General features: G+C 45.7%; 1 protein-coding gene across 1 annotated transcript in view; it reads left to right on the top strand.

The window, feature by feature from the left end:
• LOC143983034 (multidrug and toxin extrusion protein 2-like) overlaps window positions 1-17,022 on the top strand; it is a 284,277-nt gene that overhangs the window by 179,265 nt on the left and 87,990 nt on the right. The window contains exon 13 of the mRNA XM_077482261.1: window positions 11,783-11,852. Within this exon, the coding sequence (XP_077338387.1) occupies window positions 11,783-11,852 (70 nt within the window). The remainder of the gene's footprint in view (window positions 1-11,782; window positions 11,853-17,022) is intronic.

The following is a 17,022-nucleotide window of genomic DNA, read 5'->3' as shown; positions in this document are numbered from 1 at the left end:
CCACCAGAGGGCATGCACGCATGCTGCACGGCAAGGAACCCGATGCGCGTGGCCAGCGGGCATGATTGCCACCGGCCACGAGTGCCAGCACAGGGACTCTTGTGTGTCAGAGGAGACTTGTGTGTCAGAGGAGAGGAGCCATATTGTTTCTTCCTATGAAGTAGGAAAAAATTATATGGCTCCTCTCCTAGTCACTCACAATCCCACACAGTTAGAACACGTTGAAGGAACACACATTTAAACCCTTGATCACCCCCTACTGTTAACCCCTTCCCTGCCACACCGATCGTGTGTGAGGAGGAGATTGCGGTAACATCTCGTTACTGCCTACAGTACACATCAAGCACACTGATTGCCCCCCCCCAATAAAGAGGACCTGTTACCACCCCTCATAGTACCTGTCAATCACAGTCCATCAGAGTACCTGTCACAGCCCATCAGAGTACCCGAGTACCTGTCACAGCCCATCTGAGTACCCGAGTACCTGTCCCAGCCCATCTGCGTACCCGAGTACCTGTCACAGTTCATCTGAGTACCCGAGTACCTGTCCCAGCCCATCAGAGTACCCAAGTACCTGTCCCGGCCCATCAGAGTACCCGAGTACCTGTCCCGGCACATCAGAGTACCCGAGTACCTGTCACGGCACATCAGAGTACCCGAGTACCTGTCACGGCACATCAGAGTACCCGAGTACCTGTCACGGCCCATCAGAGTACCCGAGTACCTGTCACGGCCCATCAGAGTACCTGAGTACCTGTCACGGCCCATCAGGGTACCCGAGTACCTGTCACGGTCCATCAGGGTACCCGAGTACCTGTCACGGTCCATCAGGGTACCCGAGTACCTGTCACGGTCCATCAGGGTACCCGAGTACCTGTCACAGACAATTAGAGTACCGAGTACCTGTCACAGTCCATCAGGGTACCCGAGTATCTGTCACGGTCCATCAGAGTACCCGAGTATCTGTCACAGTCCATCAGAGTACCCGAGTACCTGTCACAGCCCATCAAAGTACCCGAGCACCTGTCACAGCCCATCAAAGTACCCGAGTAGCTGTCACAGCCCATCAAAGTACCCGAGTACCTGTCACGGTTCATCCGAGTACCCGAGTACCTGTCACAGCCCATCTGAGTACCCGAGTACCTGTCACAGCCCATCTGAGTACCCGAGTACCTGTTCCAGTCCATCTGAGTACCCCAGTACCTGTCACAGTCCGAGCACCTGTCACAGTCCGAGTACCTGAGTACCTGTCACAGTTCATCTGAGTACCCGAGTACCTGTTACAGTTCATCTGAGTACCTGAGTACCTGTCACAGTTCATCTTAGTACCCGAGTACCTGTCACAGTCCATATGAGTACCTGTTACCGTCCTTCAGAGTACCCAAATACCAGTCACCAAGCCATCAGAGTACCTGTCACCAGGCCATCAGAGTACCCGAGTACCTGTCACCAGGCCATCAGAGTACCCGAGTACCTGTCACCAGGCCATCAGAGTACCCGAATACCTGTCACCAGGCCATCAGAGTACCAGAGTACCTGTCACCAGGCCATCAGAGTACCAGAGTACCTATCTCCAGCCCATCAGAGTACCCGAGTACCTATCTCCAGCCCATCAGAGTACCTGAGTACCTATTTGCAGCCCATGTCTCATAGAATATACGCTGGGGTGCTTGCTTTCCAAAATGGGGTCATTTTGTGGGTAATTTAACTGTCCTGGTGGTCCAGGACCTTCAAAAGTGTGATGGGTAGGAATGAAATGAGATGTGTCATTTATGCTCCTAGAACGCCTGAACGTACTACTTCAATGTTCGGCCTCTCTATGTGGCCAGGCTGTGTAAAAGTCCTACACATGTGGTATCGCCATACTCGGGAGGAGTAGCAGAATGTGTTTTGGGCTGTAATTTTTGCTATATACATGCTATGGGTTAGAAATATCTTATAAATTGACAATTTTGTGTAAAAAAATATTCCAAAAACTTCTGGAAAAAAATTAACCATTCAAAAGACTCATTATGCCTCGAAGATTATTCGTTGGGGTGTTTGCTTTCCAAAATGGGGTCATTTTATGGGAAATTCCATTGTTCTGGTACTCCAGGGCCTTCAAAATTGTAATAGGTGGTTGAGAAATGAGATGCGTCATTTTTGCTCGTAGAACGTCTGAAGGTACTACATCAATGCTGGTGCCCTGTATGTGGCCAGGCTGTGTAAAAGTCTCACACATGTGGTATCGCCGTACTCGGGAAGAGTAGCAGAATGTATTTTGGGGTGTAATTTGTTGTATGCATATGCTGTGTGTGAGAAATAACCTGATAATATGACAATTTTGTAAAAAAAAATAAAAAAAAAAAATCTTCATTTTGCAAAGAATTTTGGGAAAAAATGACAACTTAAAAAAACCATGCTACTTACTTAATACCTTGGAATGTCTACTTTGTAAAAAGGGGTCATTTGGGGGGTATTTGTACTTTCCTGACTTGTTAGTGTCTCAAGAAATGAGGTACACCTGATGTACTGAAGGCCTGATCAGAAGTGATCAATTTTCAGTGATTGGCACCTTAGTTTGTAGACTCTATAACTTTCACAAAGACCAAATAATATATACTAATGTGGGTTATTTTTACCAAAGATATGTAGCAGTATAAATTTTGGCAAAAATGTATGAAGAAAAATTACTAATTAGCAAAAATTTATGACAGAAACAAAGAAAAAGGCATTTTTTTCACAAAATTTACGTTTTATTTTATTTATAGCACAAAAAATAAAAAAACCACTAGTGATTAAATACCACTAAAAGAAAGCTCTATTTGTGTGGAAAAAAGGACACAAGTTTCATATGGATACAGTGTTGGATGACTGAGTAATTGTCATTCAAACTGTGAAAGCGCTGAAAGCTGAAAATTGGTCTGGTCAGGAAGGGGGTGTAACTGCACTGTATTGAGGTGGTTAAGGACTGGTATAGGTCCACAATATATAGGGTTGAGGTGCACTACTGCTGACTGCTGCCCTACTGCTGCAGTAGTCCTTTATCAGTATAGGGACTGAGGTACAGTCTGCTAATCATTGACAACCTACTTGTTCTACAAAGGTCCTTATAAGGACTGGTAAGGTATAGGGTACTACAGTACATAGGGTTGAGTGAGGTACAGTCTGCTATTCCTTAAGGACTGGTATAGGTCCACAATACATAGGGTTGAGGTGCACTACTGCTGACTGCTGCCCTACTGCTGCAGTAGTCCTTTATCAGTATAGGGACTAAGGTACAGTCTGCTAATCATTCACAACCTACTTGTTCCACAAAGGTCCTTATAAGGACTGGTAAGGTCTAGGGTACTACAGTACATAGGGCTGAGTGAGGTACAGTCTGCTATTCCTTAAGGACTGGTATAGGTCCACAATATATAGGGTTGAGGTGCACTACTGCTGACTGCTGCCCTACTGCTGCAGTATTCTTTTATCAGTATAGGGACTGAGGTACAGTGTGCTAATCATTCACAACCTACTTGTTCCATAAAGGTCCTTATAAGGACTGGTAAGGTCTAGGGTACTACAGTACATAGGGTTGAGTGAGGTACAGTCTGCTATTCCTTAAGGACTGGTATAGGTCCACAATACATAGGGTTGAGGTGCACTACTGCTGACTGCTGCCCTTCTGCTGCAGTAGTCCTTTATCAGTATAGGGACTGAGAGTTTTGTCACAGGGTCATTTAATAAATGACAGGCAGAGGAAGAGGCAGGCCCCTCCGCAGGGGTGGTAGGGGTAGGGCAGGAGCAACAGGCTTGAGCCAAAGTGGGAAGTTGCAGAAGGTGCGTTAAATTACTTTAAAGGACGCACCAGACTTGGTTGAGTGGCTCACTCAGCCTTACTCTTCTGCACCCTCCTCATCCTCTCGATCTGCACCCTCTTCTTCACTCTCTGCTATGTGCACCCCCAAAGACACTACCACCAACAACACCACCACCACCACATACCTTCCGCTTGAGTCACAGGAATTATTTTCCGATCCATATCAAGACATTTCTGATGCGCAGCCACTCTTGGTATTGGATCAGGAAGAGGAGGTAGCAACAACCGCCACTCAGCAGTCTGACGACAGTACCCAGACCAGCCCAAGGAGGAGGTTGGTCCCCGCTGTTGCTGCCTACTCCGAGATCTCTACTTATAGCGGTGGGGAAGGTGACGTTGATGATGATGTGTCTAGTGATGTCACGTGGGTGCCCACAAGAGAGGAAGAGGAGGGGAGTTCAGAGGGAGATATGGACCAGCAGATAGGGAGGAGAAGCAGGAATAACTTACATTGCACAGGAGGGACAAAGCAGACTGCAAATGTATCAGGAGCGAGTCTTCGACCATGTACGGTCACATCTGGCGCTCCCAGGACACCGGCACATGGCTCCGGAGTGTGGGCTTTTTTTAACATGTCCCCTGCTGACAATAGCATTGCCATCTGCAATCTTTGCAGTCAACGCATTAGTCGAGGTAAGCCCAACACTCACCTAGGGACGACCGCCTTAAGAAGGCACATGAGCAGCCATCACCGAGCCCAGTGGGAGAAACGGAACACACAAAGCCACACTCCAGGCTCTCACCATCCAGCCTCGTCTTCTACTTATCCTTCTCCTCTCTCCTCACAATTGTCCTCCCCTTCACCTTCCATCACGCCAAGCTCACGTTTTTCTGCAAAAAGGCAGGCTTCCGTGGGCCTAATGTTCAAGTGTAAAAAAATGATGACGCCGGATAACCCTCTTGCCCAACGGTTGACGGCTGGCTTGTCAGAACTCATAGCCCGCCAACTACTGCCATATAAACTGGTGGACTCGGAGGCCTTTCGTAAATTTGTGGCCATTGGAACACCACAATGGAAGGTCCCAGGAAGGAAGTATTTCTCACAGAAGGGCATCCCAGAGCTATATGGCCATGTTCAGTGGCAAGTGAATGTATCTCTGGCACACAGTGTCGGTGCCAAGATACATCTGACCACAGACACGTGGTCTAGCAAACACGGGCAGGGAAGGTATATCACTTTTACTGCCCACTGGGTGAACCTTCTGATGGCCATCAAGCATGTAACCCGTGGCACCCGTGTAGATTTGGTTTTACTGCCACGGATTGCATGCAGGCCTGGCTCTTCTTCTCCTCCTACTCCATCCTACTCCCTCTCCTCCTCGTTTGACTCCTCCTTTTCCTCTGCTAGCGTCTGTTCCGCTGCACCGCCCAAGCTCCCCAGAACCTATTCGACATGCCAGGTGAGACGTTGCCATGCCGTGCTGCGTCTCTGTTGTGCCTGGAAGCCAAGAGCCACACTGGCCCGGCACTCCTTTCAGCGTTGCGTTCACAGGCAGATCAGTGGCTAACACCGCTCAATTTGACAGTTGGTAAAGTGGTGTGTGACAACGGTGCCAATCTGCTTAGCGCATTGAAACAGGGCAAAATTACGCACGTGCCATGCATGGCACACGTCTTAAACTTAGTCATGCAGCGATTCGTTGTCAAATACCCTGGGGTCCAGGACATCTTGCGTCATGCAAGGAAAATCTCGGCCCATTTCAGAAGATCTTACACGGCCATGGCTCGCCTTGCTGACATTCAGCGGCGACACAATCGGCCGGTCAGACGTCTTATTTGCGATTGCCCGACGCGATGGAACTCAACCTTCTATATGCTTGATAGGCTGCTCCAGCAGAAACATGCAGTTAACGTCTACCTGTATGAACTCTGCGGCAGAACAGGTTCTGGGGAGCTGGCTTTTTTTTTCACCGTGCCAGTGGCTGCTCATGCGCGACGCACCATCCCTGTGCTATGCTCATTATGAGGGGCTCCCACCATCCCTGTGCTGTGCTGACTTCCTCCTGGGGCTGCTTATTATCAGGGGCTCCCACCATTCCTGTGCTATGCTGACATCCTCCTGGGGCTGCTTATTATGAGGGGCTCCCACCATCCCTGTGCTGTGCTGACATCCTCCTGGGGCTGCTTATTATGAGGGGCTCCCACCATCCCTGTGCTGTGCTGACTTCCTCCTGGGGCTGTACCTCTGCTGTGCATATTATGAGGGGCTCCCACCATCCCTGTGCTATGCTCATTATGAGGGGCTCCCACCATCCATGTGCTATGCTCATTATGAGGGGCTCCCACAATCCCTGTGCTATGCTGACTTCCTCCTGGGGCTGCTTATGGTGCAGGTGTCAGTGCTGTATATCACGGTGCTGGTGTTAGTGCTTTATGTCATGCTGCTGATGTCAGTGCTCTCTATCATGGTGCTGGTGTCAGATCACTCTATCGCGGTGCAGGTGTCATTGCTGTATGTCACGCTGCTGATGTCAGTGCTCTCTATCATGGTGCTGCTGTCAGTGCTGTATATCACTGTGCTGGTGTTAGTGCTGTATGTCACGCTGCTGATGTCAGTGCTCTCTATAATGGTGCTGGTGTCAGATGACTCTATCACGGTGCAGGTGTCATTGCTGTATGTCACGCTGCTGATGTCAGTGCTCTCTATCACGGTGCTGCTGTCAGTGCTGTATATCACGGTGCTGGTGTTAGTGCTTTATGTCACGCTGCTTATGTCAGTGCTCTCTATCACGGTGCTGGTGTCAGATCACTCTATCACGGTGCAGGTGTCATTGCTGTATGTCACGCTGCTGATGTCAGTGCTCTCTATCACGGTGCTGGTGTCAGATCACTCTATCACGGTGCAGGTGTCATTGCTGTATGTCACGCTGCTGGTGATCATCTCCTGCACCCTCTTCTTTGCCTACCCTGACCTTCCCTCTCCTCCATTGCCTTCATGCGCTCCACAGTCCTGAATTGTCACAACAATTTCACATATAAAAAAAGAATGCTTGTAGTTGTCGATCCCAGATTCACCTCATACATGTGTTATGTCATTGGCCTTGTGGTGGGACTATGTTTGCACAGCTAGTAATTATTTTGTGGCTGCAAATTTGACCTGTAGGTTTGCAAAGTTTGCCTCCCTTTGAAGTGAATGGGGCCCGCCGCGCACGTTACGGTTCGTGAACTATCGGCCGCGTTCGCGGTCCGCATTCGCGAAACGTCCCGTCGGAAGTTCGTCCATCACTAGTCCCAAGTAGTTATTATAATAATCAGCAATGTGTCCTGTGATGTAGGATAAAGAAAATATGATTTTTTCTACAGCTTACCAGTAAAATCCTTTTCTTGGAGTACATCACAGGACACAGAGGTCGTCCCTCCCCTCTTTCGGGAATTTATTGCTTGATACAAAACTGATGTGCTTCCTGTGTAGAAGGGGTTACATAGGGGAGGACTTCCTGTTTTATGGTTCTGATTGATCTACCAGTGTCTATTCACCTATAGGTGGCGTATAACTCAAGTAGTTATTATAATAACCGACACTGTGTCCTGTGATGTACTCCAAGAAAAGGATTTTACAGGTAAGCTGTAGAAAAAATCCTATTCTCAAAGATTGCCAAATTCTTCACATCTCTAGAAGTGGCTTCCATCTGGCTGGAAACAACACTTTGATCCTAAATTGGTGAATGTCAAGCCTCCCAGCTGTGCATTTCTACATTCTGAGATGCCTTTTCCACATGGAGCCCACAGACTTGTGAGTACTCTTCCGGGTACCGGTTTTCCTCTGGGCCTTGATCCATGTCCACTAGGGAAGTGTATCCACACTGCTACTTTGTTCCAACTGCCTAATACCCAGTAGCGTAGATAAGCAGTGATGTTAAGTTTCTAATTCCGACATATAATATCACCGGTTCTGCTATTGGTGGAATATGCCTACTCCTCTCCTGGAACTAACTGTTCTCCTATGTTTTCCTGACTTACTTGTGAGTCTCCATAGTGAGAACTCTGATTACTTGCACCCATTTATGCCCTTTAAGCTATGTCTCTACACCTAAGCTTAGTACACTCAGGACTGCCTGAGAGACTGGTGCCTTTTAATAATCGAAGCAGACAATTTACCACCTCTTTGAATATACATGCTGTGATGAGAATCTTGTTTACAACCCCTCATGGCCTATTGCCAGTTTTGGTTTGGGGATTAACAGCTGCCTCGTTTGGGTGGGTTTGAGAGGCTGGAGGTTGGGGTTTGTGTTCCTTGACAGTTTTTGGTTGTATATTATTATATATGTCCATGTTTACTGCTCTTTTAGCTTGCTCCCTACTGTGTTACAGGACAGATTTTATTTTATTTCTTCTATGACCAGAAGAGTTGTTTTTGGATCCTAGCTTAGGTGAGCTCTTTGGAGCAACAACTTCACTGACCTGACCTGATGTCTGCCTTTCATTGTATTTCTTGAAATGTTATTGGAATAAAAATGCATTATCTAGTCTTCCAGTTTCACTGATTCCCATATTTGTATTCTCCAAGAAACACATCTATTGGGTAGTAGGGGGATGACTCTTAAGATAGCATGCATCAGCCACTATTACAGTTCTACATACCCAACCTTTGAAAGGGGGGTTAGTATATTGGTTCACATATCGGTACCCTTTCAACTACTTGATCTTAAGCTAGAACCAGAAAGCACATTTGTTCTCTTATATTCCTTATATGACACAGTGGAATGTTTTGATTTGCTTCTGCTGAAAATATACAGTAGCTACCTCCCCTAGCTACTATAAACATGCTCCATAAGCTGATAATTATGGCTGCCCAATACCCTACCTCTAATAGTCTTTTTGTGAGCAATTTTAATATGATGCCCCATCCTAGTCTAGATAGACTGGGTTTGAAAACTGATAGAGAATTGAACCTGTCTAAGTGGGCTGCGGTATATCAGCTTGTCGATACCTGGCATTGGAAATCTGTCCAAAAGGACATACACATACCAATCAGCTACTTATCATTCTATGTATAGGATATATCTTATGTTCTCTTTCCTTAATAGAGTTCAAGGAGTGTCTATTTTACCAAGAGGTAGCTTAGAACACACACCTGTATCTCTACAGATGTATTTGACTGCTGCTCTGGAGGAGGTTGTATGGAGGCTGTCATGCTACTGGAATTCTGATTTGAACATTAATGCCAACATTTTTGCCAATTTCCTTTTTCACTCCTGGTGAACCGGCTGAAGGGGGTGATATCCCCACTGATACAACCTGATCAAAGCAGGTTTTTACCTGAGAAAGGAATGGACACTAATATTCAATGACTATTTACTAACATATTACTATTAACAGTACTATTAACATATTAACGGTTCTGAAGAGCAATGAAGTGGGAGTGGTGGAGTTTCTTGGTGCAGAGAAAGCATTCAATGAGTTGAATGGAGTTACCTCTAGAATGTGTTGTCTAGATTTGGCTTTGGTTCCCAGGATTTTGATGTATGAGAATCTGAGAATGCTTTACTCTGCTTCTAGTGCTAGAGTACACACCAATAATCTCCTTCTTCCACCATTTCCACTCCATGGGAGCATTAGAACTTCTAGATAGTTTGATACAGGAAGCCACATCTATCTCAGGTTTACAGGTAGGCTCCTTGAAAGAGAAAATATCCTCATATGTGGATGATACTCTGCTTAACCTGGGGGATGCTGACTCTTAATTACGTTCTGCATTAGAGCTCATCAATTCCTTTGGGTTCTACTTGGGCAATAAAGATAATGGGGACAAATCCCTGCTCTTCCCAATTGGTAGAACAGACCAGCTCACTTTAGCCAATATTTCACTTTGCTGTGTCTGTAAATTTAAAAATATCTTGGGTTAAGGTGCAATGTGGTAGTTGGAAGTCTCTTACATTGCCCCTATGGGTAGATTACATTTAATAAAATGGTCCTTTTTTCTTTACAAATACTCCAATCGTTATACCTAAATCTTTCTTTGATCAGATCAATAAAGTCCCCACGTTTGGGCAGGGGAAACCCCCTGATTGTCCAAAGTAGCTCTGCACCACCCCCTCACACTGGGTGGGCTGGTGCTTCCTAAATTCATGTTATATTAATGGGCAGCAGTCTTAGACACCGTGCATTGGAGGACAGTACAGATGTTAGTGTGGAAGCTGGGCTTTTGGAATTCTATGCGGAACTGAGTAATCTTCCTTTTAGAGGCCCTAACTCACGCAGCTACAACCATGCCAATAACTACGATAACTGTCTGGTTGTCAAGGCTGGGCTCATTCTTGGAAGTACATGCCCCTATCCTCCTCTGATTTCCGTAGACATTTTCCCCTCAAGCCTGGTGGTCTTCCAAAGGGGGGGGGGGGTCTCTGAGGAGGGGGTACTGTCAGGGCTGGGCTCAGCCCTTCCTTCTCTGAACTGGCCACTCAGTTGTCGGCTAGTTGCCAACTCCTATGTCTCCATAGTTACGCACCTTTTGATGATGTCCTGCTCGTCAGTCCTGCCTACTTAAGCCACCAGCCCAGAGGATCTCTGCCTTCGCCTTGGTCAACATCACAGAGACTATCTCCTGCGTTCCTGTTAAAGACTTGCTTGGCTGACATCCCTTCTGGCTCCAGATCCTGCTTGCTCTTACACTACACTGATCCCTGATTTTCTGGCTTGGCTGACTATCCGTTCCGGTTACCGAACTTTGGCTATGTTTTTACTACATTTGTTCTATTTACTTTCATTATTAAACAAGTGTGATTTAACTGTACTTCTGTTACGGTCTGATTCATGGTTTCTGACACTGGTGACAGGTTTCCTTGAGGTATTACAGTCCTGACATGTTTTCCCCATCACCCCACTGTGGGGGAATCCTAATATTCCCCACCTACATATGATATCGGACATGCAGGGCAGGCTATGAACTTAAATTGTCGTGTCATATTTTTTCCATAGTCCGCTTCTCACTTTTGAGAGGCTGAAGGCCATTTTCCACCTTCCCAATAATATGCAGTTGGCACAGGTGCAAGATAGATGTGTTTAGATGCAGTGAAGGTATGGTATAATGTGGTATAAGGTTGGTATACAGTAGGTGTAGTCTAGGTTTGGAATATATGCTGTACAAAGTATAGGATGGGTGTGGTATGGTTTGGAAACACTTAGTGTCTTGCTCTCAGTGGATCAGACTCTGCTAGCAGTATCGGCAATGGGCGAATAGCCCTCTCAATAGTCCCAGGGATCCTGTGGTGACCTCTCTCTATAGAAGGGGGGCCCCCTCTGTTTCTCCCCAAAAGGCTCTGGTGATCAGTGGTGGAAAGCAGAGGGTGAGTGGACACTCCACTTTCCCTGTGCCAGCAGGGCAGGTGCTGTGATGTGGGTAGTGCTTGGCTGCCCCCGGATGTACTCACTCCCAGTCGCAGGCTCGGATCTCCGCTAGTATGGGCCTGCGCTGGCGAATATACAGATAGAGGTGCTCTCTCTAACTCCTTTGGTGCTAAGAGAAATAACTTTCCTGGGCAGTTTTCATAAAAAAAAATCTCTCCACTCCTCCTACTGCATAGTTCCTATTGGGGTTTGTAGAGTAGGACATCTATTTGCCCGGTTATATGTTGCCATGTCAAAATACAACTCCCAGGATTCTTAGCGCTCTGCATAGAAATCTATGGGCTTGTTTGGCTTTAGCTTTCACCATGCTGGTCAGCTTGTTCATTTAAGCTTTGACAAAAAACCTGGAAGCTGATTGGTTACTCTGGAGAGCTGCACCAGATTTTGCACTTTCCAGTTTGAGTAATTCAACCCCAATGTCTCCTTCTCCATATTGTTGGAGCCCCATCACCTGGCTACACCCATGTTTATTTTACTTCTCTTTACCTACATAAAACAAAGAAAAGTATTTTTAAATGATACTGTCATGGTAAGTGATTTTAGGATGTCCTTATATGATTTAATTAAATTTCTTTTTGTCTTTAAATTCAGAGATATTATTGCTTTGCTTTCAAAAATCATGCTCCTATTTCCTCCACTGCACCTGTTTGAGGGAATAAATGTAAGTATTAAATTTTTTAGCTCAATTACAGTATATAAAAAATAATAGACTATTAAAGCTGAACTCCAGAAATGATCTGTATTGCATACTGCCACTGGGGAAGCTGACACACATTGTAGTTGTTGGCCCTACTACAGTGGTAACTGATCTTCCAAGAGTGGCTCATGCTATGTGTGTTCAGTTTCCCCTTTGTGCACTTACCACAGGGGGTTTACTCACTTTCACTGCCACCATTTATAGAAAGTCTTGTATTTTTTTCAATGAATACGGGGGATTCACTGATTGGACAAGGTGGGGATTGTAATTTCCCCAAACCTCAACTCCAAAAGAAAAAAAAATAATTGCAAAAATGTACTAAGAATGATAACAGTACTGAGCGAGCAACCCCATGTGATCAGTGTGCAGAGTTAACCATATACTATAAAATACTGTAAACTCCACACTTAAGTGTAGCTGCCTGCAAAATGACTACTCCCGCCTATGGGGGCATCATTCAAACCAAACTCAAATGTGTGTGATGCTACTAGAAAGTGCTAAATAATAATGCTGCCACAGTGCTACAAGTGATACTTTGCAAGCAAACAAAATCAATGATACATAATAATAAAGTGCTTTGTGATCATGTGTAAATCCATCTCTAATTCATAAAGTGCTTGTGCCTAAAATCAAATTGCAGAAACAGTTCATATAAATAAGTTACATGAAGCTTTAAAGTGCTCTGTGATGTTAGGCACAAGCACTTTATTATTATATTATTATTATACACGATTTACTCAGCGCTTTACAATGTAGAGGGGGGACAGCACAATTACAGTACAGTTCAATACAGAAGGGACATGAGGGCCCTGCTCGTAGAGCTTATATTCTAAAGGGAGGGGGTAGTGGTACAAAAGGTAGTTTTCGTGGGATCTCTTAAAGGTGGACAGGCTAGGGTCTGATCGGACATACCGGTGCAGGGAGTTCCAGAGGATGAGAGAGGCTCTGGAGAAGTCCTGGGAGGAGGTAGCAAGAGAGCTAGAGAGTAGGAGGTCCTGAGAGGAGCGGAGGGGGCGATTTGGGCGATATCTGCATATTAGGTTGGTGATTTAGCTGGAGGCGATGTTGTAGATGGCCTTGTATGTTGTGGTTATCCTTTTGAATTTTATACGGTGGGGAGGGGAAGCCAGTGGAGGGATTGGCAGAAAGGAGTAGCAGTCATGAATAGGTTAGTGAGGTGTATTAGCCTAGCAACATCATTCATAATAGACTGAAGGCAGAAAAGCCTGCATAAGGGTAGGCCATTAAGGAGAGAGTTGCAGTAATCAAGGTGGGAAATAATCAAGGAGTGAATAAGTTGCTTTGTGGTGTCATTAGTCAGGAAGGGTCAAATTCTGGAATTCTGGAGATGTGTTGGAGGTTAAGGAGGCAGGATTTAGACAGAGATTGGATGTGGGGGCTGAAGGATAAGTCAGAGTCAAGGGTTACACCCAGCATCCTGGCATGTGTGGAGGGACCAATGCAATACAATGCATGTGCTGTTGATCGTAATTGTAAAGTAATGGGGGGGGGGGGATGTGGGGGACCAGGAAGGAGGAAATATAACAAGCTCACTTTTAGAAAGATTACGTTTGAGAAATTGGTGTGACATCCATACCGATATGTCATTCAGTAAGTTTGACATCTGTGAGGAGATGGAGAGGGTGAGTTAAGGAGTGAAGAGATATATCTGGGTAACGTTGGCGTAGAGGTGGTATTGGAAGCCACGGGAGGTTATAAACTGGCCCACGGCTGGACTCTTGGGGTACCCCAACAGAAAGAGGAAGAGGAGATGGAGTTGTAAGTGACGCTGAAAGTGCGCTTAGATAGGTAGGATGAGAACCAGGATAAAACAGGAGGCCATGGGAGGGTAGTTTGCTGAGGAGGAGCAGGTGGTCAACTGTGTCAAAGGCAGCAGAGAGTTCTAAGCCCTTGTACACACGGTCGCCCATTCTGACAACCAAATCCTTTGGATTTTGTCCCACGGATTTTGTCCGAAACTGTTGCATACACACGGTCGGACAAAGTTGTCGGAAAATCCGATCGTTCAGAACGTGGTGACGTTATTTCGTTACAATGGGACTACGTTCAGGCTAGTAGCCAATAGCTTTGGTCTAGGAATTTGATCTGAGCATGCATGGCACTTTGTCTGATCGGAATTCTCTACACACAATCGGACAAAGTCCAATCGGATCATGTTGTCGGAAAATTTTATAGCCCAGCTGGAAAACTCGGTCCGTCGGATATTCCGACAGGAACAGTCTGATGGAGCCCACACGCGGTCGGATTATCCGACAACACGGTCCTATCGGACATTGTCCATCGCAATATCCGACCGTGTGTACAAGGGCTTATGCCCCATACACACTATCAGTTTTTCTGCTGGGTTTTTCCTTCAGATTTACCAAAACCATATAATATGAGGTCAAACCTTAGGAGTTTCAATTTGTATGCAATCAGGCAGGCCCTTCTACTACATGGTTTTGGTAAACCTGAAGGAAAAACTCAGCAGACAAACTGATAGTGTGTATGGGGCTTTAGAGTATATGTATGGAGTAATGGCCATTGGTTTTAGCAGTTTGTAGGTCAGTGAGTAGGGATGAGCTTTGAGTTCGAGTCAAACTCATGTTCGACTCGAACATTGCCTGTTCGGCGAACAGTGAACAATTTGGGGTGTTCGCAGCAAATTCAAAAAGCTGCAGAACATTCTGTACAAGTCTTTGGGAGAAATTAAAAATTATAATTTTAAAGGCTAATATGCAAGTTATTGTCCTAAAAGTGTTTGGGGACCTGGGTCCTGCCCCAGGGGACATGTATCAATGCAAAATAAAAGTTTTAAAAAACTGCCTTTTTTTTCAGGAGCAGTGATCTTAAAGTGGTGTTGCCACCAAAAAATGAAAAGCTGCTTAAAATTCATAAAAAAAATGAAAAAATAATAATTGGCAAAAAAAAATTTTTTTACTCACCTCTAAATACCGGTTGCTAGGGGGTCCCTCGTAGTCTGCCTTCTTCATTGCCCGGGCTGGTGACATCACTTCCCCTTGCGCCGCACATTCACCTGGGACCTGTCACGTGTCCCAGGTGACTGTACGGCGTATCACGGCGCCCTGCGCCGCTAGCGCATGCGCAGTGGGTGCCCGGCTGTGAAGCCACAGCCGGGTGCCCACAGTATGCATGACGGCGCCGCGAGCAGAGCGGGGAACGAGGGGGGGGGGGGGGCTTCGTTCCCCCGCATCGCTGGACCCTGGGGCAGGTAAGTGTCCGATTATTAAAAGCCAGCAGCTGCAGTATTTGTAGCTGCTGACTTTTAATTTTTTTTTTTTAAGGGGTACCCCACTTTAATAATGCTTAAAGTGAAACAATAAGCCCTTGTAAACATGGTCGGACATTCCAACAACAAAATCCGTCGGATTTTGTCTGACGGATTTTGTCCGAAACTTGTGTTGCATACACACGGTTGGACAAAGTTGTCGGGCAATCCGATCGTACGTAACGCGATGACGTTATTTCTTTACGACAGGACTACGTTCAGGCTAGTAGCCAATAGCTTTGGTCTAGGAATTTGATCTGAGCATGCGTGGCACTTTGTCCGATACGATTTCTCTACACACAATCGGACAAAGTCCAATCGGATCATGTTGTCGGAAAGTTTTATAGCCCAGCTTTAAAACTTTGTCCGTCGGATATTACGACAGAAACAGTCCGATGGAGCCCACACACAGTCGGATTATCCGACAACATGGTCCGATCGGACATTTTCTGTCGGAATGTCCGACCATGTGTACAAGGGCTAAAAGTGTAATATTCCTTAAAATTTCGTACCTGGGGGGTGTCTATAGTATGCCTGTAAAGGGGCGCATGTTTCCCGTGCTTAGAACTGTCCCTGCACAAAGTGTCATTTCTGCAGGAAAAAAAAAGTTATTTAAATCACTCGCGGCTATAATGAATTGTCGGCTCCCCGTAAGACAGAGAACAGTCATTGAAAATCATTGATAAGAAAAAAAATGCATGGGGTTCCCCCAAATTCAATTCAGGTCTGGTATGCATATTAAGGGGAACCCCGTGTCAAATAAAAAAAATGAGGTAGGGTTCCCCCTAAATATCCATACCAGACCCTTCAGGGGAACTCCATGCCAAATTAAAAAAAAATGGCGTGGAGTTCCCCCTAAAAAGCCATACCAGACCCTTTATGCGAGCACGCAACCTGGTAGGCCGCAGAAAAAGAGGGGGGGACGAGAGAGCGCCCCCACTCTTGAACTGTACCAGGCCACATGCCCTCAACATTGGGAGGATGCTTTGGGGGTCTGACCCCTCAAAGCACCTTGTCCCCATGTTGATGAGGACAAGGGCCTCATCCCCACAACCCTGGCTGGTGGTTGTGGGGGTCTGCGGGCGGGGGGCTTATCAGAATCTGGAAGCCCCCTTTAACAAGGGTACCCCCAGATCCCAACCCCCCTGTTTGAAATGCTAAGGGGGTACAAATGTACCTCTACAATTTCACACAGAAAGTGTAAAAGAATGTTAAAAAAGACAAACACACTTTTGAAAAAGTTATTTTATTAAAAATAAAAGAAATAAAAAAAGATTCCAGCGGTGGTAATCCACTCTTGCTTGATCATCAATGACTTTCAATGACTGTTCTCTGTATTATGGGGAGCTGACAATTCAGTGATTTTAAATGACTTTTTCCTGCAGAAATGACACTTTGTGCGGGGACAGTTCCAAGCACGGGAAACATGCGCCCCTTTACAGGCATACTATAGACACCCCCCAGGTACGAAATTTAAAGGAATATTACACTTTAATTGTTTCACTTTAAGCATTATTAAAATCACTGCTCCTGAAAAAACTGCAGTTTTTAAAACTTTTTTTTGCATTGATACATGTCCCCTGGGGCAGGACCCAGGTCACCAAATGCTTTTTAGGACAATAACTTGCATATTAGCCTTTAAAATTAGCACTTTAGATTTTGAACGTTCGAGTCCCATAGACTTTAATAGGGTTCTAAAGTTCACAGGAAGTTTAGGTCTGTTCGCAGGTTCTGGTGCGAACCGAACCGGGGGTGTTCGGCTCATCCTTATCAGTGAGTTTTTGTAAGACAGTTTTGATGGAATGTATAAGAAAGCCTTCGAGCTACTACAAAAATGCTTCAATG

Source organism: Lithobates pipiens, unplaced genomic scaffold, assembly GCF_037356315.1.
Source record: "Lithobates pipiens isolate NorthernLeopardFrog02 unplaced genomic scaffold, aLitPip1_a1.2 Scaffold_16, whole genome shotgun sequence".
In the NCBI taxonomy this organism is placed as follows: Eukaryota; Metazoa; Chordata; class Amphibia; order Anura; family Ranidae; genus Lithobates; species Lithobates pipiens.
This window is presented reverse-complemented; position numbering and strand designations above follow the sequence as displayed.